The 25,283-nt window shown below is 46.1% G+C and overlaps 1 protein-coding gene across 1 annotated transcript in view; it reads left to right on the top strand.

Annotated features, from left to right (window-relative positions):
* The first annotated feature begins 2,008 nt into the window (after positions 1 to 2,008).
* Positions 2,009 to 25,283, top strand: part of LOC309543194 (homeobox protein SIX4-like) — a 79,128-nt gene continuing 55,853 nt past the window's right edge. Inside the window, exon 1 of the mRNA XM_082242619.1 lies at positions 2,009 to 2,890. Within this exon, the coding sequence (XP_082098745.1) occupies positions 2,208 to 2,890 (683 nt within the window). The 5' untranslated portion in view covers positions 2,009 to 2,207. The remainder of the gene's footprint in view (positions 2,891 to 25,283) is intronic.

Genomic DNA, 25,283 nt, shown 5'->3' with positions numbered 1-25,283 from the left:
TATAGTCCTCCAATTGATCCAGATAGTCTCAAATAGCCAAAGATCAAGCTTCCATCAATAGTGGATCTTCAATCTTGCTAATCTTAGACCGATATGTGAGGGTGAAATAGAAGAAATAGCCTCTTACCAGTCCAGATAACACTAAACAGTGAGCCTTATTGGTGAATCGGCACTTTCCACAAGTGAACAAATGAAATGAAGTGAGGTGACACCTCGGTTGTAGTGCAAACTTCTTACCAGAAGAATGTAGAGGGTAGGCATAAACCACTGTTTATACGGATGCACCAGATAGAGGGAATCCAATGGTGGCTTCAATGCGAGGGCTGAATGTTTCTCCACTCCACCATATCCAACTCACCGATGTGGCTGGCGATACTGTACTCTAATGTAGCTCCCCCATAACAACGATATAAAGTGCCAATAGTGCATTATCCTTTTAAAAAAACTTTATTAAAAAAGAAACACACTTACATGGCAAATGGAAGGAACTGGGCATACACAATAGTTCCAAGTATACCAAATGTGACCGCCTGCAGTGCGGAACACGTGGTGTGGCATGACAGCATGGCTTCTCCACCGACGCGTTTCTCCTTATCAGGCTTCAGCTTCCAGCCCTGCGTGCATCCTTAGTTTTGCCTATGTTACACCATGTACTTTTATGTGCATTTCTAGCAATGCGTTTTCATTTGTATCTCTTTGTATCTGCATTTTCTTCAATAAACATTTATTAAACAAAAAATAAATAAATCAGGCTTCAGCTGGGACCGCTATAACGCCACGTGTTCCGCACTGCAGCCAGGTACAAATAACTTATTTTTTGGGGGGGGGGGTGCGCTGGAGCCAGGTACAAATAACTTTTTTTGGGGGGTGCGCTGGAGCCAGGTACAAATAACTTTTTTTGGGGGGGGGGGGTGCACTGCAGGCAGGTACAAATAATTGTTTTTTTTGGGGAGGGTGTGCTGGAGCCAGGTACAAATAACTTTTTTTGGGGGGGGGGGGTGCACTGCAGGCAGGTACAAATAATTGTTTTTTTTGGGGAGGGTGTGCTGGAGCCAGGTACAAATAACTTTTTTTGGGGGGGGTGCGCTGGAGCCAGGTACAAATAACTTTTTTTTGGGGGGGTGCGCTGGAGCCAGGTACAAATAACTTTTTTTGTGGGGGTGCGCTGGAGCCAGGTACCAATAACTTTTTTTTGGGGGGGTGCGCTGGAGCCAGGTACAAGTAACTTTTTTGGGGGGGGGGGGGGGTGTGCTGGAGCCAGGTACAAATAACTTTTTGGGGGGGGGGGGTGTGCTGGAGCCAGGTACAAATAACTTTTTTGGGGGGGGGGGTGTGCTGGAGCCAGGTACAAATAACTTTTTTTTGGGGGGGGCGCTGGAGCCAGGTACAAATAACTTTTTTTTTTGGGGGGGGGGCGCTGGAGCCAGGTACAAATAACTTTTTTTTGGGGGGGGGCACTGGAGCCAGGTACAAATAACTTTTTTTGGGAGGGGTGCGCTGGAGCCAGGTACAAATAACTTTTTTTGGGGGGGTGCACTGGAGCCAGGTACAAATAACTTTTTTGGGGGGGGGGGTGCGCTGGAGCCAGGTACAAATAACTTTTTTTGGGGGGGGTGCGCTGGAGCCAGGTACAAATAATTTTGAAGGTCCACTATCAAGCCACCAGCATGTCTTTGGAGTGTGGGAGGACAGTGGGGGACTGGGAGGATCCCATATCACCTACAGGGAAAGCATGCAAACTCCATGTAGACAGTGAGTGCCCTGATGTGGATTGGGACCCCGGTGCGCTAAGCACTGCAGAGAAGAGGAGAGGAGAGGCAGCCGTGTGCTGTGTGTGCGGGAAACGTTCTCCGTCCGTCCAGGTAGAGGTGTGCGCAGTGTGCGGGATAGGTGGTGGTGGAGGAGGAAGGGGGGTGGTGGGGGTGTACTTTGAGTGACGGTTGCCAGGACGACGGCCGGTCTTGTAGGGCGCAGGCCCCGCCCCCAGTCCCCCAATGGTGCTCCCAGCTCCGGGGCCGGGACGTTGCTGCCAGAGTTTCTCAGTAGTGGAGAAGTCACGTTGTTGCTCTCCGTTTACACTTAGGAAAAAAAAAAAAAAAGAGAGGAGAGGAGCTCCTAATGATCGCTGCGTGGCCGATGGAAACCTGATCGGACGGAGGGGAGGACTTTTTTTTTTTTTTGAAACAGAAGGGGGGTGAGGGGAGAAAATGTCTTCCCCTTCCAACGGGATAGAAATCAAGCAGGAGGATGTGCTGGACGGCGCGGCGTTCTCCATGGAGCCCGGGACGGAGGAAGAGGAGGAGGAGGAGGCGGTGAAGAGTGAGGTGTCCCCGCCGTACACTTTGGCCTTCTCCCCGGAGCACGTCGCCTGTGTGTGCGAGGCTCTGCAACAAGGCGGCGACCTGGACAGGCTGGCCCGGTTCCTGTGGTCTCTGCCCCAGAGCGAGCTGCTACGTGGCAACGAGAGTATCCTGAAAGCCCGGGCTCTGGTGGCCTTCCATCAGGGCCGATACCAGGAGCTCTTCTCCGTCCTAGAGAGCCACAACTTCGAGGCGGCCAACCACGCCGCCCTCCAGGACCTCTGGTATAAGGCGCGATATAACGAGGCGGAGCGGGCCCGGGGGAGACCTCTGGGGGCTGTAGATAAATACCGGCTCCGCAGGAAGTTCCCCCTTCCCCGTACTATATGGGACGGAGAGGAGACCGTCTACTGCTTCAAGGAGAAGTCCCGCAACGCCCTCAAAGAGCTCTACAAACACAACCGGTACCCATCCCCCGCCGCCAAGAGGAACCTGGCCAAGATTACCGGCCTCTCCCTCACACAGGTCAGCAACTGGTTCAAGAACCGGAGACAGCGAGACCGAAACCCTTCCGAGGCTCATTCTAAGAGGTGAGATACTCTTCTCCCATATACTCCTCTCCTATATACTCCTCTCCCCTATACTCCTCTCCTACCCCCTATATACTCCTCTCCTCATCTATATACTCCTCTCCTACCCCCCATATACTCCTCTCCTATATACTCCTCTCCCCTATACTCCTCTCCTACCCCCTATATACTCCTCTCCTCATCTATATACTCCTCTACTACTCCACTATATACTCCTCTCCTCACCTATAATCCTCTACTACCCCCCCATACACTACACCCCCCCATACCTCCCCACCTCACACAGGTCAGCAACTGGTTCTAGAACCGGAGACAGCGCGACCGAAACCCCTCCGAAGCGCATTCTAAGAGGTGAGATACTCTTCTCCTACCCCCTATATACTCCTCTCCTCACCTATATACTCCTCTACTACCCCCCCATATACAACCCCCCCCCCCTCCAAATACTCCACTTCCCCCAATACCCTTCCTAGGTGCACTCCAAGAGGTGAAATACTCTTCTCCCATCCACCATATACTCCCCCCCCCCCCAATACACCTCCATACTGCTCCCCCCCCATACACCTCCATACTGCTCCCCCCCCATACACCTCCATACTGCTCCCCCCCCATACACCTCCATACTGCTCCCCCCCCATACACCTCCATACTGCTCCCCCCCCCATAGACCTCCATACTGCTCCCCCCCCCATAGACCTCCATACTGCTCCCCCCCCCATAGACCTCCATACTGCTCCCCCCCCATAGACCTCCATACTGCTCCCCCCCCCATAGACCTCCATACTGCTCCCCCCCCATAGACCTCCATACTGCTCCCCCCCCATACACCTCCATACTGCTCCCCCCCCCCATAGACCTCCATACTGCTCCCCCCCCATAGACCTCCATACTGCTCCCCCCCCATAGACCTCCATACTGCTCCCCCCCCATAGACCTCCATACTGCTCCCCCCCATAGACCTCCATACTGCTCCCCCCCCATAGACCTCCATACTGCTCCCCCCCCCATACACCTCCATACTGCTCCCCCCCCCATACACCTCCATACTGCTCCCCCCCCCATACACCTCCATACTGCTCCCCCCCCCATACACCTCCATACTGCTCCCCCCCCCCCATACACCTCCATACTGCTCCCCCCCCCCATACACCTCCATACTGCTCCCCCCCCCCATACACCTCCATACTGCTCCCCCCCCCCCATACACCTCCATACTGCTCCCCCCCCCATACACCTCCATACTGCTCCCCCCCCATACACCTCCATACTGCTCCCCCCCCCATACACCTCCATACTGCTCCCCCCCCATACACCTCCATACTGCTCCCCCCCCCCATACACCTCCATACTGCTCCCCCCCCCCCATACACCTCCATACTGCTCCCCCCCCCCATACACCTCCATACTGCTCCCCCCCCATACACCTCCATACTGCTCCCCCCCCCCATACACCTCCATACTGCTCCCCCCCCCCCATACACCTCCATACTGCTCCCCCCCCCCCATACACCTCCATACTGCTCCCCCCCCCCCATACACCTCCATACTGCTCCCCCCCCCCCCATACACCTCCATACTGCTCCCCCCCCCATACACCTCCATACTGCTCCCCCCCCCATACACCTCCATACTGCTCTCACCCCCCCCCCCCCCCAATACACCTCCATACTCCCCTCCCTGAGCTTCCCCTGTATTCCTCTCATCTACTCCATTGCCATGCTGTACTCCTCTCCTTGCCCCCCCCCCTCATACTCCCCTGTACTCATCTGTTTTCCCCTGTACTCATACTCCTCATCTACCTGTAGTCCCCTGCCCCCTTCCCCATACTCCCCTGATATACATATTCCTCTGCACCCCTGTATTTCCCTTTACCCCTCTCCTCTGCTCCCCCTGTACTTCCGTTTACTCCTCTCTCATACTCCTTCATGTCCTCTTATCCCTGTACTCCTCTCCTCTATTTCTCTGTACTCTCCTGTACTCCTCTCCTCCATTGTGCTGCAATATGGCTGCAGGACTAAACTTTCCATAGATGAAGCGGTTGTTGGGGCACGGGGTGCAATAATGACAGAGTCAATCATTGACTGGGATCCTGGAGGAGAAGCATGGAGAAGAGCGGGCTGCCTGTGTTTTGAAACCTGATTCTGGCCTGGCTGGGCTCGGGTTTCAATGAAATGTTAAAGAGACGGAAGACTCATTGTGTGCCGGGCTCTGCCTCCTCTCCATGCCGGGCTCTGCCTCCTCTCCATGCCGGGCTCTGCCTCCTCTCCATGCCGGGCTCTGCCTCCTCTCCATGCCGGGCTCTGCCTCCTCTCCATGCCGGGCTCTGCCTCCTCTCCATGCCTCTTCCTGCCTGTCACACTTCTCTACTGGGAAGTAGAGGTGTTTTTATGGGTTTTATACACTGCTCAAAAAAATGAAAGGGACACTTTGAAAACATATCAGATCTCAATGGGGAAACATCTCATGCTGGATATCTATACTGATATGGATTGGGTAATATGTTAGGATCTATACTGGTATGGACTGGGTAATGTGTTAGGTTCTATACTGGTATGGATTGGGTAATATGTTAGGATCTATACTGGTATGGTTTGATTTGATGCTATACTCTGATTAAAAAGTGTTCCTTTAATTCTGTTTGAGCAGTGTATTTTGGTTGTATTTGTTACTTGGGATTGGGTTTACGAGTAGTTTGTTTAAGAAGATCCTTTGGCTTGCCTAACTGACCCTTGGAACACTATTCCCTCCGCTAAAATTGGTGATAGGGCACTATTCCTCCCCTTGATACTGATGAAAGGGCACTATTTCACGAACACCAATATTATGGCACTACTTCTCCCACTGACACCAACAATGGGGCAATAATCCTTCCACTGACACCAACAATGGGGCAATAATCCTTCCACTGACACCAACGAGGGGGTAATAATCCTTCCACTGACACCAACGAGGGGGTAATAATCCTTCCACTGACACCAACGAGGGGGTAATAATCCTTCCACTGACACCAACGAGGGGGTAATAATCCTTCCACTGACACCAACGAGGGGGTAATAATCCTTCCACTGACACCAACGAGGGGGTAATAATCCTTCCACTGACACCAACGAGGGGGTAATAATCCTTCCACTGACACCAACGAGGGGGTAATAATCCTTCCACTGACCCCAACGAGGGGGTAATAATCCTTCCACTGACACCAACGATGGGGCAATAATCCTTCCACCGACACCAATAATGGGGCAATAATCCTTCCACCGACACCAATAATGGGGCAATAATCCTTCCACTGACACCAATGATGGGGTAATAATCCTTCCACTGACACCAATAATGGGGTAATAATCCTTCCACTGACACAATTAATGGGGTAATAATCCTTCCACTGACACCAATGATGGGGCACATTTTCTCCAACTGACACAAACAACAATTAACAATATTGGGGCGGTATTTCGCCCACTAACCCTGATATTGGGGGAGGGCGCACTGTTCCGCTCTCCCAGTTATTGGGGGGGGCACTGTTCCCTCCGCTATCCCAGATATGGGGGGGGGCACTGTTCCCTCCGCCATCCCCGATATTGGAGGGGGGCACTGTTCCTTCCGCCATCCCCGATATTGGAGGGGGGCACTGTTCCTTCCGCCATCCCCGATATTGGAGGGGGGCACTGTTCCTTCCGCCATCCCCGATATTGGAGGGGGCTACTGTTCATTCCGCCATCCCTGATATGGGGGGGGCACTGTTCCTTCCGCTATTCCCTGATTTTGGGGGGAGGAGCCTGCTCCTTCCCCTAATCCCAAAAGGGGGGATAATTGCTCCCACTGACACCAATGATGGGGCATTCACAAACACCAATATTCTGCCTATTGACATCTGTGATGTGGCACCTTTTCTCACATTGATACCAACGATGAGGGATAACTCCTCCCACTGACAACAGTTCTGTGTGATCTTTATTTTGCACTGCTAAGAATAAGGCACTTTAGCGGAGAAGAGCGTCAGATTTGCTGCTTAGATGGATCTGGTCTCCAGCAGTCGGAGGGGTTGGGGGTAGGGATCTGCTGGGATTACAGAGGAGAGTGTTAGAACAGATGTGAGTTTGTACCCTCAGCTACCAGTCCTGCAGGAATGGTACTTGAAGTACATGTCAGAAGTGCAGAAGGTTTTTAATACATTGCGCACTGCTCCGACATGACATGCGATCAGCTGTGCGGTGCGAGTTTAGCCATACAGTTTGTATGGCTAAATTCGCACCGCACCCGCAGCAAAGACGCACAGGAGGCATTTTTGCTGCCGCATCAGGATCGGATCGCACAGCGGTTCACACTTGTGCGATCCGATCCTGTGCGAACTGCACGATCGCACTGCGATATGCGATCAAACTGGGGGTGTCGTTAAGATTACATTGACACCCCCAGCGGATCGCATATGGCAGTGTGAACTGCCGGGGGTGCGTGTGCGATGCGGGTACAGGCTGCGAATTCGCAGCCTTCCCGCATCGCAATAGTGTGAACCGGGCCTAAATGTATCCAAAGCCAACTTTTACTTTTTTGACTGGTGTAGAAAATAGGTAAAACCCATGTTGTTTTGCAGGATTGGATGCGGATGGCAGTGGGTGTCAGCATGTCTCCGCTGACATCCGCTGCTCCATAGGGGTGCATGGAGGATCCGATCAGATCCGCCTAAAAAACTTGCAGGTGGATCTGATCGGATCGCTCGTGTGAAAGGACCCTAACAGTTTGGAAAATTCTGCTGAACAAACAATAAATTGAAGGGTTAATGTGTTTCTCCCCCGAACTGTTTGCACTAGGCATAGCATATGTGATTAAAATAAACGAAAAACTGATTCATTCATGTCCATTGAACGATTTATCGATCAAAATTCGGTCATTACATGATGGCACGATTGTCTGCTCTCACAGCCGAGTGTTAGTTTTTTGGAAATTAGTTTGAACGTTTTTTTCGTATAGTGTATGGCCAGCATTAGACACTTTAGCTGTGAAAAGGGTCAGATTTTCTGCTTAGATGGATCAGCAGCCGGAGGGGGGTTGGGATCTGGAGGGATCTGAGGTTGCAGAGGAGAGTGTTAGAACAGATGTGAGTTTGTTCCCACAGCTGCCAGTCCTGGAATGACATGAAGGAATGTTATTTGATCTACATGTCAGAAGTCCAGAAAGTTTCAAACTTTTTTTTTTTTTTTCTTTTCTAAATTACCTGACCATATACATTACATTACAATCTAATTGTGTAGTCTTCTATAAGCTAGAACTGCTAGACCCTAGAGCTACATAGGAGGTTCTTAGTAGCACAGTTGTAATGCAAGCATCCTTTCCCAAAGTGTAACAAATGACTGCTAAACAGATGGAGCAAATGGCTACTTAAGGCTCGTACACACTATAAGAATATCTGGCCAACATTTTCTTCTAAAGAATTTTCGTACCATTTTCGAATAGTGTGTACAGCACTTTTACAGACGATTCAAAATTTTCAGGCGAAAATTCTCGAAGGGACAAACTCCAAAATTTTTCTCATACGGGAAAAAACGTAAGATTTTCGTTTAATGTGTACTGTTTTCAGACCCGGTTCACACTCATGCGAGTGCCGGGTTCGCATGTAATGTCGGAGCGCACTGCTCCGACATTACATGCGATCAGCTGTGCGGTGCGAGTTTAGCCATACAGTTTGTATGGCTAAATTCGCATCGCACCCGGTGCAAACACGCACAGGAGGCATTTTTGCAGCCGCATCAGGATCGGATCGCACAGCGGTTCACACTTGTGCGATCCCATCCTGTGCGAACTGCACGATCGCACTGCGATATGCGATCAAACTGGGGGTGTAGTTAAGATTACATTGACACCCCCAGCGTATCGCATATGGCAGTGTGAACTGCCGGGGGTGCGTGTGCGATGCGGGAAAAGGCTGCGAATTCGCAGCCTTCCCGCATCGCAATAGTGTGACCCGAGCCTCATATGATTTTTGTACAAGAAAAACCAGACTGCGCATAATCAGAAACAATAAACAAAAAAAAAGCCTTTGTCATACGAGAATTTTCTTTCATCGGTTCCGATTTTCTGTGAAACAACGAGGAAAATCGGACAATCGTTAGCCCGATTTTCTTTTAGTGTAAACCACTTTAGCACTGGTTCACCTTACCCTGACTTGTCATGCGGCAAAGTTGCAGGAGAAGCAATGGAACCTTTCTAAGTGGTGCGACTGAAGAATGCGGTTTCTGCACTACTTTGGGGAAGCTGCGATGAAGTTGCACAGGGATGACGGCTTCAAAGTGGCGCTGGTGGGAACCTTCACTTAAGAGTGAGTTACTCAAGTAGCATTTAGTAGCAATCCTGGTTGTAACATTGTGTAATTGTGGGAGATTGATCTCTACTATATGCCACTTGTTTAGTTAATTTAATAGATGACAGTGTGTTCCATGTATTTAGCGATGTAAAAGGTGCTACTTTTAGCAGTTTAATAATCCACCTGAGATATGGCGCTTTTCCACTGCATGGAACCGAACGGTTCGGCTCGCTTTTGTGCTTTTCCACTGCTGGTACCGTATGGTACGGCGGCGCTTTTCCACTGCATGGAACCGAACGGTACAGCTCTCAAAAACAGTACCACCTCGATTGTGGTTCCAACAGGTACCATGCCCGGTACCATATCCCACAATCCTTTGCATGCAGTCACTACTAGCCACTGATTGGTCAGAGAATCCCACCCACCCCGTTGTTATCCCACCCACTTAACTTTAGTACTACTTTAGTGAAAAAGCAAACCATACCGTACCATGCGGTACCAGCAGTGGAAAAGCAAACCTGGCCAAACCGGGCCGAGTAGAGCCAAGCCGTTACTTGCAGTGGAAAAGTGCCATTACTTTCTAATTTCTGTGAATCTCTAACCCAATAATGTGACAGCCTTCAAGTGTTTAAATCTCTCTGCAGCAAGAGACTAGATCATACAAGGGCCTGGTTATACCATCGATTTAATTTACAGCCTGTCAGGAACTCTTATTCGAAATCATTGTTTTTAGGTCTAAAGCAAGGCCATGCATATGGCAATTAAAACTTCAAACTTTCTATTCTGATTTTATCGATACTGCAAGGCAGTCGAAGATGTACAGTGATGGTTTCCAATAATAGAGATAGCATGGGAATCTTCGTTTTTTTTTTTTTTTTTATTTTTTTTTATTGCTTCCTATGGAAGGGGGACATTGCTCTGTATCATCTTCTTCATCTGATTGTTCATCGTCTGATTGTTCACTTCTGAGTATTCAGATGCCTATATGTATGGACAGGAAAAAATAAAAAATGCATGCTGCTCTGTCTTAGAGGAGTTCCAGCTTGTCGGGAAAAAAAAAAAAATCAAAGTCAGCAGCTACAAATACTGTAGCTGCTGACTTTTAATATAAGGACATTTACCTGTCCAGGTATCCCACAATGTCGGCACCCCTAGCCGATTCGTCCATGGGTTGTGGGTGCAGGCGCCGACATCTTCACTAAGGGAAACAGGAAGTGAAGCCTTGCAGCTTCACAGCCTGTTTCCTACTGCGCATGAGCGAGTCACGCTGTGCTTTCTGAATGGGCCGGCTGTCTTCTGGGACCCGTGTGTCTGTGGGGGAGAGGAGGGGCCAGATATTTTGTAGATCATCGCAGACGGCGTGCAGTGATCCTACCCAAAAGTGGAAGCAGGTACCTGGTTTTGACAGGTATCTGTTACCCTCAAAAAGTGCCAAATGTGGCGAGAAGTGGGAACAAGCGGATCTTCCCCTATTGGGTGGAGCTCTCCTTTGGTCGTCGCTTTTGTTATTAACATTTCATGTTCTGCAGAGCACGTTTGCAATACCATTCACAGAGGAAGCTTGACTTTCAAGTGTCAATATTTCGATGCATTGTCTGATCTTTTTATATTATTTAGGCCCCCTGCTCTGTGCATTTAGCTGCTGGCAGGGGGTACAGGTGTCCCATCCAGCTCTGATGAAGCAGCCTGTCAAACACAGAGGCTGACAGCTGCTGCAGCTGGATGGCGCACTTAACAAGTTTTGCGTTTAGGACAGTGTGCGTCAGCGGACATGCCCAGAACGCAGACTGCTCACGTCCCTGGGTGCATACTGCCCTAAATATTTATAGCAATAGTTGCACCATCTGGTTGCAGCAGCTGTCAGCCTCATATTTGACAGGTTGCTAGCAGCAGAGACACCTGTACCTGCTGCCTGCAACTAAATGCCAGAGCACCAGTGTGCATGGGGCCTTAGGCCTGTTTTTTATGGACTTCAGCTTGTATAAGAGCAGTGTGAACAGCATTTGCAGAGCTTTCCGCAAGCTTTGTTAAAGCTTTTAAACTACTATTCAGCTCCAGTTTATAAATGTTGAACACCGATCCTAATGCAAGTGTTGATTGCCACTATAAGCATGCTGCTAGCAGGTTTCAGCAAGCTTCAAGAAGTCCTGAAGCCTGCTAGCATCCTGTTTAAAGTGACAACCAGCACTCCCATTAGGATTTGTCTTCAACATTTGCAAAATGGAGCAGAATGGTTTAAAATCTACAACAAAGTTTATCGGCATTAATCGGCTGCACTCCTGAACTGTAAAGCACCTGTGTGATTAAGCTCTGCTGGAAGTAGCTCTGTTCTAGCATGAACCGATTGCTGGTTCCAGATTGGCCATTCAGTAGTTTTAGCTTCATTGATTCAGACCAAGTATATGTGTCACATGATTCGGGGAATGGCTGCTTTCACCAGAGCCTTATCACACAGGTGCACATGGCAGATACCATCTAAAGTAACTTGTCTTGTCATGTTTGAGTTGAAGGGCTTCTTGTAGATTAGCTGCTCTTTCATTGTGTCTGGGTGCAAGGTCCAGGGCCACATTGCTCAGGGATTTTGAGGCTTTGCAGGGGGTTGGTTGTTGTCTTCAGGCAGAAAATCATTTATCTCTACAGGTTTCTGACTGGTTTGGCCTGCCAGGTGGAGGTGACAGGTTCCTCCAGCAGAAGGCTAGGCCCAGCCCTTTTTTTTTTTTTTTTTCTCTTTTATCACCACGCATTTACTGAACTTTATAAAGAGAACTTGCCCACAGGCATTTTTTTTCTCGAAAGGCGGAGAATGTATACTGCTTGCTGCTTGCATTGCTGGCGTGTGCACAAAGGGCCAAGGGATGATTGTGACGTATACGTAATTATGGTTTATGATCATATTTATCTTCATGACGAGACTCTTTAGCATAATCAACACCTTTTTTGGAGGCTTGTGATTTAAGGAAATACTAAGCGCGGTTATATGCAGCAACCGTTAGCTATAAAGATTTCATCCATCACTAGACAGAAACGGTGCAATGAAAGAATTCTAATAGGTTGCTTTGGCTTAATGAGCTTTGCACACTGTATTTTCTCCTCTAAAGATCAAATAAAACATTTGCATGTATTCCATTTTTGCATTGCAATCTGCAGTTTTGCAGCCGTGAACAGTGTGTCATGGGTGCAATGTACAGGCTTCTGCGTCCTCTACCTCCAACCCCAGGTCTCTACAAAGGCCTTTTTGTTCTGGTGCTAGAGTAGGGGGTCTCCAAACTTTTCTGTATGAGGGCCATGTTGTAAAAAAAAAAAAAATTTTAAATGATGAAATCAAATTTTAACCACTTGCCGACCGCCGCAAGTACATATACTGCGGCGGTCAGCCCCGGGCAAGCAAAGTGACGTACCGGTACGTCACTAGCCTGTCACCGGCTTGTGAGCCAATAGCGGGCGAGTGCGCGCCCGCCCTCAGCTCGTTCCCTAAGAAGTCAGTGCGTGTAACCGGCGGACCAGATGTCCGCCGGTCAATCGCGATCGTTCGCCGGGAAGGGAGAAAGGCAGGCGGCTAATGTAAACAAGCCGCCTGTCATTCTCCCCTGTGTAAAAATGGAGATCAGACGGTTCTACTATGTAGGACCGTTGATCTCTGTTTTTACACTAGTAGCCATGTCCCACGCCCCTAGGACACACTTAACCCCTCCCTCTCCAATACAGTTAACCCCTTCCCTGCCAGTGTCATTTTTACAGTAACAGTGCATATGTATAGCACTGATTACTGCAGTAATGTCACTGGTACCCCCAAAAGTGTCAAAAATGTCAGTCAAGGGTCCGATCTGTCCGCCGCAATGTCGCAGTCCCGCAAAAAAAATCGCAGATCGCCGCCATTACTCGTTAAAAAAAAAAAAAAAACACCAAAAATGACAAAAATCTTTCCCTTTGTTAGTAAACGTGATAACTTTTGCGCAAACCAATCAAAATACGCTTTTTGCGTTTTTTTTTTTTTTTTTTACCAAACATATGTAGCATAAAACAAATTGTCCGACAATGTTAAATTTTTTTCATTTTTTTGGGGGGTAATTTCATATAAAAAAATGTGAAAAATATTGTTATTTTTGCAAAATTGACACTTTTTTTTTGTTTATAGCGCATGATCAAAAAATCGCACAGGTGATCAAATGCCATCAAAAGAAAGCTCTGTTTGTGGGAAAAAAAAGGACGTCAAATTCGTTTAGGTACAGCGTCGCACGACCGTGCAATTGTCCGTTAAAGTCACGCAGTAAAAAATCACAAAAAAAAACCCTGGTCAGGAAGGGGGTAAAATCTTCCGGGGCTTAAGTGGTTAAATAGGGTTTTTTTTAAATCTGCTTAAATTTAATTTAGAACATGAAGATGTATTTAAAAAAATAAATGTTAATGTCTTTTTTTTTGTTTAAAAATAACAAAATGTCATACTTTCCTGCTCTGTGTAATGGTTTAGCACAGAGCAGCCCACATTCTCCTCCTCCTCCGCTCCCCTGCTGTCACTCCTGGCCCCTCCCTCCTGCGGAATCCTCACACAGCAAGCAGCTCACTATGGGGCCACCCAAGCCGGTGCTCTGTCTATTCAGACACTGAGCAGCAGCTCTGGCACTGGCTCACTGACTTTGACAGCAACGGGAGCCAATGAAGATTAAGAGTCCCGGACAGCCAAGGCGCTTGTGCAACATCGCTGGATCAAGATGGGGCTCAGGTAAGTATTTGGAGGGCTGCTGCACACAGGGTTTTTTTTTTTTAATTTATATCTTAACCACTTCTATACTGGGCCAATTCTGGCACTCCACTTCTACATGTAATAATAGTTTTTTTGCTAGAAAATTCACAACCCCCAAACGTGTTTTGTTTTAGCAGAGACCCTAGGGCAGTGGTCCTCAACTCCGGTCCTCAGGGCCCACTAACAGGCCAGATTTTAAGTATTACCTTGAGGGGATGCAGACTAGAGTAATGCAATCACTGAGCAGCAAATGATATCACCTGGGATGTATTTCAGTTATCTTGAAAATCTGGCCTGTTAGTGGGCCCTGTAGGCCAGGGTTGAGGACCACTGCCCTAGGGAATAAAATGGCGGTCATTGAAACTTTAATGCCTCACGGTATTTGCGCAGCAATTTTTCAAACGCGTTTTTTTGGAAAAAATGTTTCATAAATTAAAAAAACAAAACCCTTATTGTGAAAGATGTTACACCGAGTAAATAGATACCGAAAAACATGTCGCCATTTAAAATTGCGCACACTCTTGGAATGGCGCCAAACTTTTTTTCTTAAAATCTCCGTATGCAACGCTTTAAACATTTTTACAGGTTACCTGTTTAGAGTTACAGAGGAGATCTCGAGCCAGAATTGTTGCTCTTGCTTGAACGTTTGCGGCTTTACCTCATGTGTGGATATAACGTTTTTTTACATGTGTGGGTGCGACGTACGTATGCATTTACTTCTGCGTGGAGGATGGGGTACTTTTTTACTTTTTTTTTTTTTTTACATTTTCCCTTTTAATTTTTTTTGATCACTTTTATTCCTATTACAGGGAATGTCAACATCCCTTGTAATCAGGGCTTTTTTTCAGCAGGAACGTGGGGGAAAGCAGTTCCGGCACCTTCAGTACTGAATGGTACTGTATTTAATGGCAAGGGGTACTGGGGTGTCCTGGAGGGTCTATTGATACTGGCTGGAGGGGATCTATTTTTGCATGGTTGTTTGTTTCTGAGGAGGTCAATTGTTGCTGGTTTGCTGGAGGGGGGCTTATGATGCTGGGCAGTCAATTGTTGCTGGATAAGACCTGCTGTTGAGGAAGGCTGGCTGCTGCTGGGAGATCTGTGGTTGCTGGGGGGAGATGGGGGCAGTCTATTGCTGGTGGCTGCAGGGGATCTATTTTACTGCTTTTCTTGCTATTATTACCAAATTCTATACAAATTACTTAGCACCACAAAATGATACCTGGCTCTGTATTCTCTAAAGGGGCGGCACTGAGAGGTTGAGGGGTTGAATCAAGAAACAATGTTTACTCAGGAACTTGTGACCCTGTGTGTAAAGACCTGAGTAATGTGGAGTATAGGCGAGTAAAGGTGCATAAGCGTATAGACAAGTACAATTCTTCTTTATCGCCAGTATTGCAATATACTCATTTATACTCGTGTAAACGCATGTATGCGAGTAAATTGCTGCACTCAAAATCCTCTTGCACACGGTACTGATGTTTGAGCCATTTACTTTTTTGGAAGTCATTTCAGATGGTTGTCTTGTGCATATTTGCACGCATAATACATTCCTAGGGAAAATTCATTAGTTATGCTCATATCTGCGTGTACCGGCGCAAAATACTGCCTGGGAACGCAGATTTTCCTTTCTTTTGTTTTTACATACGCAGAATACGAGAATACGCAGCTCCTTGTTTAGAGCCGGTTCACACTGCCGCGACCACTAAAGTTGCCTCATAAGGGGCGACTTTTAGCGCGACTTACGCAAGACTACTTTGTATTTGGCCAATCAGAATATGATGTGTTGTGACCTAATTTCCCTTTCCTTTTTTTTTTTTTTTTTCTGGCATTTATCGGGCATTTTTTGGGCGTCTTTGGAGGCAGGCATGTCTTTAGTGTCTGGGGGGTCTAAAAAGTGTACCTGTGAAGTTTCAACTCTGTAGCATGTCCAGAACCCCCCAAGAAATTTGCATTTTTCTTATAATTATTATTAGAACATTAGTATGGCTTCTCTCCACCTGGCTTTTTTTCTTGCAGGCATTTTTGGAGGCAGGCATGACTTTTTTTGGATTTAGTGTCTGGGGGGTCCAAAAAGTGTACCTGTGAAGTTTCAGCTGTGTAGCATGTCCAGAACCCCCCAAAAAATAGCATTTTTCTTATAATTTGTATTAGAACATGAATACGGCTTCTCTGCACCTGGCGTTTTTTCTTGCAGGCATTTATAGGGCATTTTTGGAGGCAGGCGTGACTTTTTTTGGATTTAGTGTCGGGGGGGGGGGGGGGTCTAAAAAGTGTTCCTGTGAAGTTTCAGCTCTGTAGCATGTCCAGAACCAGAAAAAAGAAAGCATTTTTCTTATAATTATTAATACAGCAGTGTGGGTTCAGGACATGCTACAGAGCTGAAACTTCACAGGGACACTTTTTAGACCCCCCAGACACTAAATCCAAAAAATGTAATGCCTGCCTCAAAAAATGCCCGATAAATGCCTGCAAGAAAAAAAGCCAGGTGGAGAGAAGCCGTATTAATGTTCTAATAAAAATTATAAGAAAAATGCTCTTTTTTTTTTTTTCTTGTTCAATACCATTTTTATGGAAAGTCTGATCACAAGTCGCTTCAAATAAGATAAGGAGGCGACTCCCATTGAAGTATATGGGACAAGTCGGATCACGGGTCGCCTCAAAGTAGTACGGGACCCTTTTCTGAAGTAGGAGCGACTTCAGTAGTGCCAATTAAGACGGCACTGATTGATTAACATTGCTTTTGTTATGTCAGGCGACCTGGGGCGACACAAGTTGCCTCATAAGTCGCCCTAGTGTGAATGGGCTCTTACACACCTGTGTGTACAGGCACATTGTAAACAATGGGTTGCGTTTTAAATCGGGAAGAGGAAAAAAAAATAACTCTGTACTGAGCTTTTTCTAGCTGCAGTAAGCAAAAGGCTAAATGAAAAATTTTCTATTTTTGTTTTACTGCTCTGTACTCAACACTGTATTACTGATCATACTCTGTGCATATTGTCCCATAGACAACAATACATTTAATTTCCGATCAGTAAAAAACTACTCCCATGTGTGAGAGGCCTTTTTCTGCAATGGCCAGTATAGTGGGGAGTACACCCGGCGTCGGCGCTTAGTGTCGGTGTGCCTGGCAGCAGCTTCTCCTTTTTGTTGGTGCCTTTGATCACCCTCCTCATTCTTGATGGTGTCCTCTTAGCACCATCCTCTTGCTCCTCTCTGGCTGGTTCAACTCAAGGGGCTGTTTGTGGCTTGGGCTCTCTCTCCCTCTTAAACCACCTCAGCCTCCTCTCAATCTCGTCTCCACACTCTTCTCACCCTTGCTCTCCCTTCTCTCTCAGCCCTTTTTGTTTCCCCGGGCTCCAGGTTGTCCCTCCTTATTTTCTCAGGGCATGCTAGAGCTGTCCTTCTTTTTTTAATCAATAAAAAAAAAAAAAAAAAAAAAGGAGCCATAGTCTGCGGGACTACATGTCCCATGGTTCATTTGTCCTGGCTCCTCATTGGTCCCTGGCTTCAGCCAATGGAGAGGCCGGAGGAATCAGAGTGGGCGGTGATCACTGCAAGCACCACTTTGTCCCTGTCCCGCGTTGCTTGACAGAAAAAGAGGGGCGAGCGAGGGAAATACACTGACAGTCCGTACTCGCTTCTCCCCTTGCAGTCAGTGGTGGCGGTGGCTCTCGCATGCCCACAGAGAGAGCTCTGCCTGCCAGCTGTGGCACGCATGCCATAGGTTCACCATCACTGCCCTAGAGAATAAAATGGAGGTAGTTGCAAAATTTTATGTCGCACTGTATTTGCGCAGCAGTCTTTTTTTTTTTGGGGGGGGGGGGGGGGGGGGAATACACTACAGTACTTAAAAAAAATCTCCATAGGCGACACTTAAACCATTTCTAACGGGAGGGATGGGGCTCTTAAAAGAAAAAAGTTTTTATTTTTTTTTTTAATTTACTTTTTTACTCTCTCCCTTTAAAATAATTTCTGATAACTTTTATTGCTGTTGCAAGAAATGTAAACATCCCTTGTGACAGAATAGGCAATGACAGGCACTCTACAGTCTAAAAGACCCCAAACCCTTCCTCTGCACTTCAAAGTATTGAAAACATCAAGATCTGTGTTTTTGAATACTTTGGATTTTTTAAAACTGGCGCTGTTTGCTGCAGAGTAAACCAGAAATGATGTTGCTACTTAGGAGACCTGATCAAAGCTTCCGGCTTTGTTTGGGTCTCCGGCCAGCAGGTGGATGGCAGAGCAGCGGCGGGGGTGGAGGGGTTATTACACTGCTTGTAATAACAGCCGAGCAGCTTCTTAGCCGCATCAATTGTTATTACAAGAAAGCCGATCGTCTGCTCTAAAAAAAAATCAGTACTTGGGTGATGCCTGTACAGCCACTTCAGCAAAATGACGTACAGTTATGTGATTTTGCAGGAAGCCGTTAAAGCATTTTTGAGCTTTGGTGTTTTGTAATTACCAGTAGAGAAAAAATATCTTCTGATTCAATGTTTGCTATGTTTTTCTGCTTTTTTCATTTGCTTTTATCTATTTTCTAGTTCTTTGTGGGTGGTTTTAGAGTTATGGCCCGTACACATGTTGTGATGATCGGATGAAATGATTGTCCTTTTTTTTTTTTTTTTTGCATGCCCAGATCGAAACTGAAGAGGTTACGAAAATTCTCGTACAACCGAATAATAATTTGGAAGTGATGTAATGTGTTGTAGTGTATTTGTGTTGTATTTTAGAATGACAACTGTACCGATTAAAAGAAAATCTTACAATCTGTTATCGTACGAGAAAAATGTTTGTTTGTCCGATCGGCTCTCGAAAGCTCTGTACTAACAATCAGATTCTCGCACGACGGCTTTGAAAGCGATATTTTTCATACGATATTCGGATGTGTGTACTGTAAGGCCTCTTTCACACGGCCGCTCCGTATGTCCGTATATCACCCCATCCGTTTTGGGGGTGATATACGGACATAATGAATGTCAATGAGATTGTGGATGTCAGCGGATGACCATCTGCTGACATCCGATTTTTGTGTCCTTTCAGTTCTGTTCCATTTTTTGGAACGGAACAGAACCCTATTTTTCTTCCGTTTAAAAAACGGAAAGGACGCAAAATCGGATGTCAGCGGTGTCATCCGCTGACATCCGCAATCCCTATAGACATGCATTATGTCCGTATATCATCCTCAAACGGATGGGATGATATGCGGACATACGGAGTGGATGACACAAGTGTCATCCATGTCCGTGAAAAAAAGTGCCGGAGCGGAGAAAAAAAAACGGAGCGGCTGTGTGAAAGAGGCCATAAGGGTTAGTTTTTAATTTTATTATTTTTATGTAAGTATTGCCTTTTGAGCAGAAAAACACAGGAAAAAATGCTCTAATCAATCTATCTATTTTAATGGAACAAAAACTGCTTAAGAACACACCAATCTGACAGATTCGAGCTACAAAAAAAATCTCCAGAACTTTTTTGAGCTTCAGGCAACTTGTATTGGGGATGTGAACCAACTATAAGAATAATTGATTTTTTTTTCTCTTTCTAGTATTTTGGAGCTTCGAGCTCCAAGCTACAAAACGCTGTGAGGTGTGAATAGGGGCTTTAAGTGATTGTAACGTCTCGTGTTTTTTTTTTTCCAATAAAAATAACAAACATGTTATACTTGCCTCCTCTGTGCAGTTGGTTTTGCACAGAGCAGCCAAGATCCTCCTCTTTTTGGGCCCCTCTTCCGCTCTCCTGGCCCCTCCCTCCCTTTGACTGCCCCCACAGCAAGCAGCTTGCCATGGGGGCTCCTGAGCCGAATCACCGCTCCATGTATCCATTTAGATGCGGAGCTGCGGTTCACTCCCGCCCCTCTCTCTCCCGATTGGCTAGTTGACTTTGACAGTAGCGGGAGCCAATTGCGCCGCTGCTGTGTCTTATGGCTGGAATACACGGGCTGAATATCGCCCGATCATTCGACCACCGACTTATGAAAAAGTGTTCGTTGGTCGAAAACGTTGCCAACATACACAGGCCGAATATCGCCCGACCGTTTGACCGCCGACCATCGAAACAGTGCATGCGTGATGATGTTCTACAGGTTTTAAATGAACGACCTTAACACCAATGTATAGAATATCGTTCGTTCGCAAATGAGACGACAATTTTTCGGTTTATTCAAACGGGATTTTTCATTCACAAAATTGATATCGGTCACTGATGGCTGGGCATTAACGAGTAGAATATCGGCCGATCCTTCGCTTAACGGAAATTTTCGGCTGATTTTCTTATCGTGTATTCCGGCCATTAGCCAATGAGGAGGGGAGTCCCGGGCGTCTGAGACAGTCATAGACATCGCTGGATCGAGTGGGGGTTCAGGTAAGCATCAGGGGGGATCTGAGGGGGGCTGCTGCGCACAGGTTTTTTTTTATCCTAATGCATTAAAAAAAAAAAAAAAAAAAAAACCTGACTTTACAACCACCTTCATCTCATCGCACTCTGCTGACAAGAATCCTTTTTATACAAATAAGGATCCTTCTCCTGTTGTGTTGGTGTGTAAATTAAGCATATTGTATTAATAAGGCCCAAGAAAGGGGTCTCTACTTTCAGAAAGTAGTGTTACCTCAACTTGTGAGAACAACGTAGCCCAGACAGGTAAAGGTAAAAAAATAACAGAATTTACTTGTTGTATCACCAGAGAAAAATAAAAATCAAAACAAATGCAGCCACCCAAAAATGTAAAAAATTAGTGTAAATAAAAAAAAAAAAAAAAAAACATTTTTTATTGCAAGTTCTCTAAAACGGCTATAGTCACCACTAGTATAGACCAGCATGTAAGTTTTCATTGCTCACAAGACTTTGCTTTGTTTAAAAAAGAAGAGGGGAAGGGAAGCAAGTATTCACTAAAAAAAAAAAAGAAGAGAGCTGGATGGATGGGGGTTGTGCAGAGGCTGTATTGGTCCAGTCACTTCCTATTTGGGTCCTCACATGCCTACGCATGCAGACAACTGATGCAGACATATTTGTTATGGATTAAACCTTTACAGCTTGTAAAATATTCATAAGCTTTTTAATGTGCTGTTCTGCAGCTCTCTGCGTTATGTCAAGGCTGCATATTGGAAGCAGCGCCATTCAAAAGAATCTACTGAAACATTTACAGTTTTGAAAAAAAATTGTGGCTTCTTTTTTTTGCCTTTTTTTTTTTTTTTTTGCCTTGCAAAGAGCAATGAGTCTACTGTTAGATCAGAGCTTGTGGGGGGAGGGCTGCTTGATGGATGGGCAAACGCAGACAGGTAACATTCTTTGGGCTGTAAACTACTGCTTCCTGGTTCACTTCTTTCCTCCCCCACCTCACTGAAGCTCCTCTCGCTCCCCCACACATTCACACCTTGGGGACATTCCAGCCTCTAAGCTCCAGGCCCTTCGTAAATTGTAGGCCTGTCAGCTCAGGAAGTGTCCAGTTAAGGCAGAAACTTTGTGCTTCTTACTCCAGCAGTCTCCTGAAAATTACACAAAGAAAGAAAGTTGTTTTCTGGGAATGGGAGATCAGCCTTTTGATAATGGAGGAATACAAAATCCACACAGGTATCCAAACCCATAAACTCTTCTGATTTGTGAGTTTGGTTAATATTTATTTTTAGGTCTTCTGAATTTAAATTAACTGTTATGTAAAGCAGTTTTTTAATTTTGAGCGAGTATGTAAAAGGAGATTATCAGACTTCAATGTATCTAAAGCCAATCTAGAAGACACAAGATGATGTAGCTTTGTATTCATGAATCCATCATTAATGTGGTAATAAACCCTTAGGCCCCTTTCACACTGTCTGCTCCGTCGGCGGACTCTGTTTTTCTCAGCGGGGATCGATCCGCCGATCCCCCCACTGAGCAGGTGGATGGCAGCTCTGTGTCCGCGCTGTGTGTAGAGACTGAGGTGTCAGATCCCCGCTGTCCGTTCTCATCCAGTCCGCTGGACGGATGGAAAATAGGGTTTCTATCCGTCCGGATTTGAAAGATCGGATCGGATGGCAGTGGGTGTCAGCGGACATGCCTCCGTTGACATCTGCTGCCCCATAGAGATGCATGGGGCATCCGTTCAGATCCACCTGAGAAACTGACAGGCGGATCTGAACAGTCCGCATGTTGGAAAGGGGCGGAATCCATCCAAACGGATCCGCCTGCTTAGTGGGGGATCTCTCTACTGATCCCCGCTGAGCAGGCAGATGACAGGCCTGTGTCTGCTCCGCTATGCAGACACAGCTTGCTGTTCTCTATGGGGCAGTCGGATGGAAATGGACTGCCATCCAATTATCATCCGGTCTGATCCACCGAATGGATATGGGGAAAGGATTCCCATCCGTCTGTTTTTAGCAGATTGGATGACAAATCGGATGTCTGCTGACATCTACCGCCTCATAGAGAACAGTGGGTGGTCCGATCAGGTCCCCCTGACAGATGGACCTGATTGGTCTGCTGGAGTGAAGGGGGCCTGAAGCAAAAATGTAATGTGTTGTAGCTTACCAATCCTTAGATTTGGTGGCTGCATTTGTTTTCTTTATTCAGGTGTTTTTTCCTTTATTTTAACCTTGTCATCCAGCCAGTAACACACTTATGTCTCATGGTATCTTCACTCTGTATGGGGGAGCAACTAGGACACCTTTGGACAGCAGCATTGTCAGTTTGAGGGAAAGGTGGCATTGGATGTATAAGCAGGTTTAGGGCTTGGGGCCAATGCACACTGCATCTCAAAGAAGCTGTTCTGACAGACTTTGGAGCTCTAATTTTTTTCTGTCTGGAAACTCCCCTCCATGTTAGCCAAATGTGTCCATGCAGACTATGGCATTTTCACAAGTTTAAAGGCATATGAGCTTACAGGTAGGGAAAAACACCACAAAACTCATGTTTTTGGGAGGAGCTTTCGAGCAGAAAGGACACCTAAGCACCCAAAAACGCATGAAAAGACATGAAAAAAACACACACACAAAAAAAAAACTTGCAAAAAGCTAAAAAACACATGAAAAAGCACCATAAAAAAAAAGTGCAAAGGCCTGTAAAAGCAGCTTTTTTTTTTTTTTTTTGAGTTGCAGGGTGCTGGAGCCCTTAGAAGGTTTAGATAAACCGAGAGCATTAAAAACCGTTTGTAGAAGAGATCTGTAATGTCTCTTCTGTAATAAAATACGCCTACCTGCCTGCTCGCAGACTTCTGTGGTCCCTGTGTGCAGGGATGATGCATGACCAGGGGTTAGGTCGTTCTGCACAGGCCAATGACCAAATGTCCAAAGATAGCCCCCCCCCCCCCCCCCCCCGAAGAAGCTGGGGAGAAGGAACCAGTGAGGGACCTCCCAGGATCTGTTCTACTCGATGGTGCCTGTTCACACCTGAGCTATTTGAAGTACAACGTTATCAGGAGCTCTTCAATGCTGGACTAAGATTTCTATTATAATCAGAGGTCCCCTTTCACATCGAAGTGTAGTGTCGCTTTAAGCTTGTTGCTTGGAAAAGCACACAAGCTTCATTTGGGGCAGATTAGATTCACATGTTTTGGCTCCAATAGACTTCAATGAGAGCGCCTGGAAAATGCATGCGACATGGGCTTTATGTATGCTTTCTTGCCTAGTAACTAGCTTTCAATTGGCATTGATGTCAGGAACTTAGATTGGTAGAACACATGAGAGAAGACACTTCGGGTACTAGTCTATCAGCATGTAGGAACAGCTTGGGGGTAAGTAAATCTTCTTTATCAAGCCCCTGAGACCTAAACGGGCAGTTATCCCTTGCAGTGTGGGCTCAATCCCACTGAAAGGGATACATTTGTAAAGGGTTACTAAACCCACAACAGTAAAATCAGTGTGTATATGCAGTAAAGCATGCTTGTTATACTCACCGTGGAACCGAAGGGAATAATCCTCTGCATTGTGTAAAAAGGCTGATTGATTCTGTCATCTTATCCTCCCCTTCTTCCATTGTCCCCGAACCATCTTCTGATAGAGACCTAGGGGGCACTCTCACATGCTTAGTTTGGTGTGTATTGCTAGAGAGTTTTTTTTTTTTTTTTTTCCTGCATGTGATCAGCACAGGGTCAATTAGCACTGTCCAGACAGAGGGTCAGGGGTCCTGCAGCCTAATAGGACAGTCAGAGGAGAATGAACTCCTCCTACAAGCTTTAACCGGACACTGATAGAAGTCAGAAAACTGCTACATACTGCTGATGAGAAAAGGTATTTAGTAGTTTATATTTACTAAGACTATTGCATTTCCACGTTCTGTGTACTGTGGGAGACCAGATATAGTGAATGCAAGCTCCTGGGTTTAGTAACACTTTAATTCTAAAAGGCGCACAAATGTGCCTGTACAAAAACTATATATATATATATATATAAACACAGAAGCACTGCTCAAGTGTGATGAAGGTAAAACCACTCCCGTATTTTGTATTTCATTTTTGTATTTAGTGGTTTGCCTGGAGTTCAGCTTTAAAATCAGGTTGTCATAGAGAGCTGATTTACATATGCAAAATTGGTCTCTTGCCCATTTATTCCATAGAACAAAAAGCCAGACTGTCATTGTGGTGCCTCCTTTTGCTTAGTGCTCATTCAGATCTATCCTGGTCTTTTGCGGTTACATCAACACATTGTCACATGTTAACATAAGGTGTCCCATTTGTTTACCTGGGCTGTCAACACACCACAATGGATTGAAAATTGGACCAGCACTATTTTGTGTAGTACAGCACACCGCTCCATAGGGTAATGCTTTACCATTCGTTGAACTGCTCTCTAGCTCTGTCATCTCCTCCTGTGCTCTTTTCCAGTATTTCACCAGAGCCTCTGGAACTCCCTACACCAACCTGTACAGCGATCTCCTACTGTGCGCCCTTAGGTGTGTCCAGAAAACTCCTATGTTTAGGGAATCTCATCCCATCTCTACCGAACAGCTGGAATTTTAATTCCTCACAGCTATTACCTTTTGTTTTACTCGCCTCTCCTTTTTTAGATTGTAAGCTCTTGTGAGCCCTGCTAACCCTCCTCCTGTCTTTAATTCCTAAAAAAAATTTTGTAACCGTATTGTTTCCCTTTATTTTGTAAAGCACAAAACTGCTGCTATGTATAATAGTACATTGAGTGCCTTTTATACCAAATGGCACTGATGTATATATTTATTGTTGTAAGCTTTTTGGTGTTTTCGGCGACATTATCGGCACCTTCTTCTCATCAGCAAAATGCAGATAACACGATTTTCGGATGATATGATTTGGCACATCCCTAGTAATTTGTAGCTATTTCACATATTGATGCTTTCCATTTTTGGGGTATCTTTTGATTCACACTATTCTTTTGATTAAAGTGTGTGTCTCTTGTAAATTAAAAATTTTCTCT

This window comes from Pelophylax lessonae (genome assembly GCF_965119305.1).
Source record: "Pelophylax lessonae genome assembly, chromosome: 13".
In the NCBI taxonomy this organism is placed as follows: domain Eukaryota; kingdom Metazoa; phylum Chordata; class Amphibia; order Anura; family Ranidae; genus Pelophylax; species Pelophylax lessonae.
This window is presented reverse-complemented; position numbering and strand designations above follow the sequence as displayed.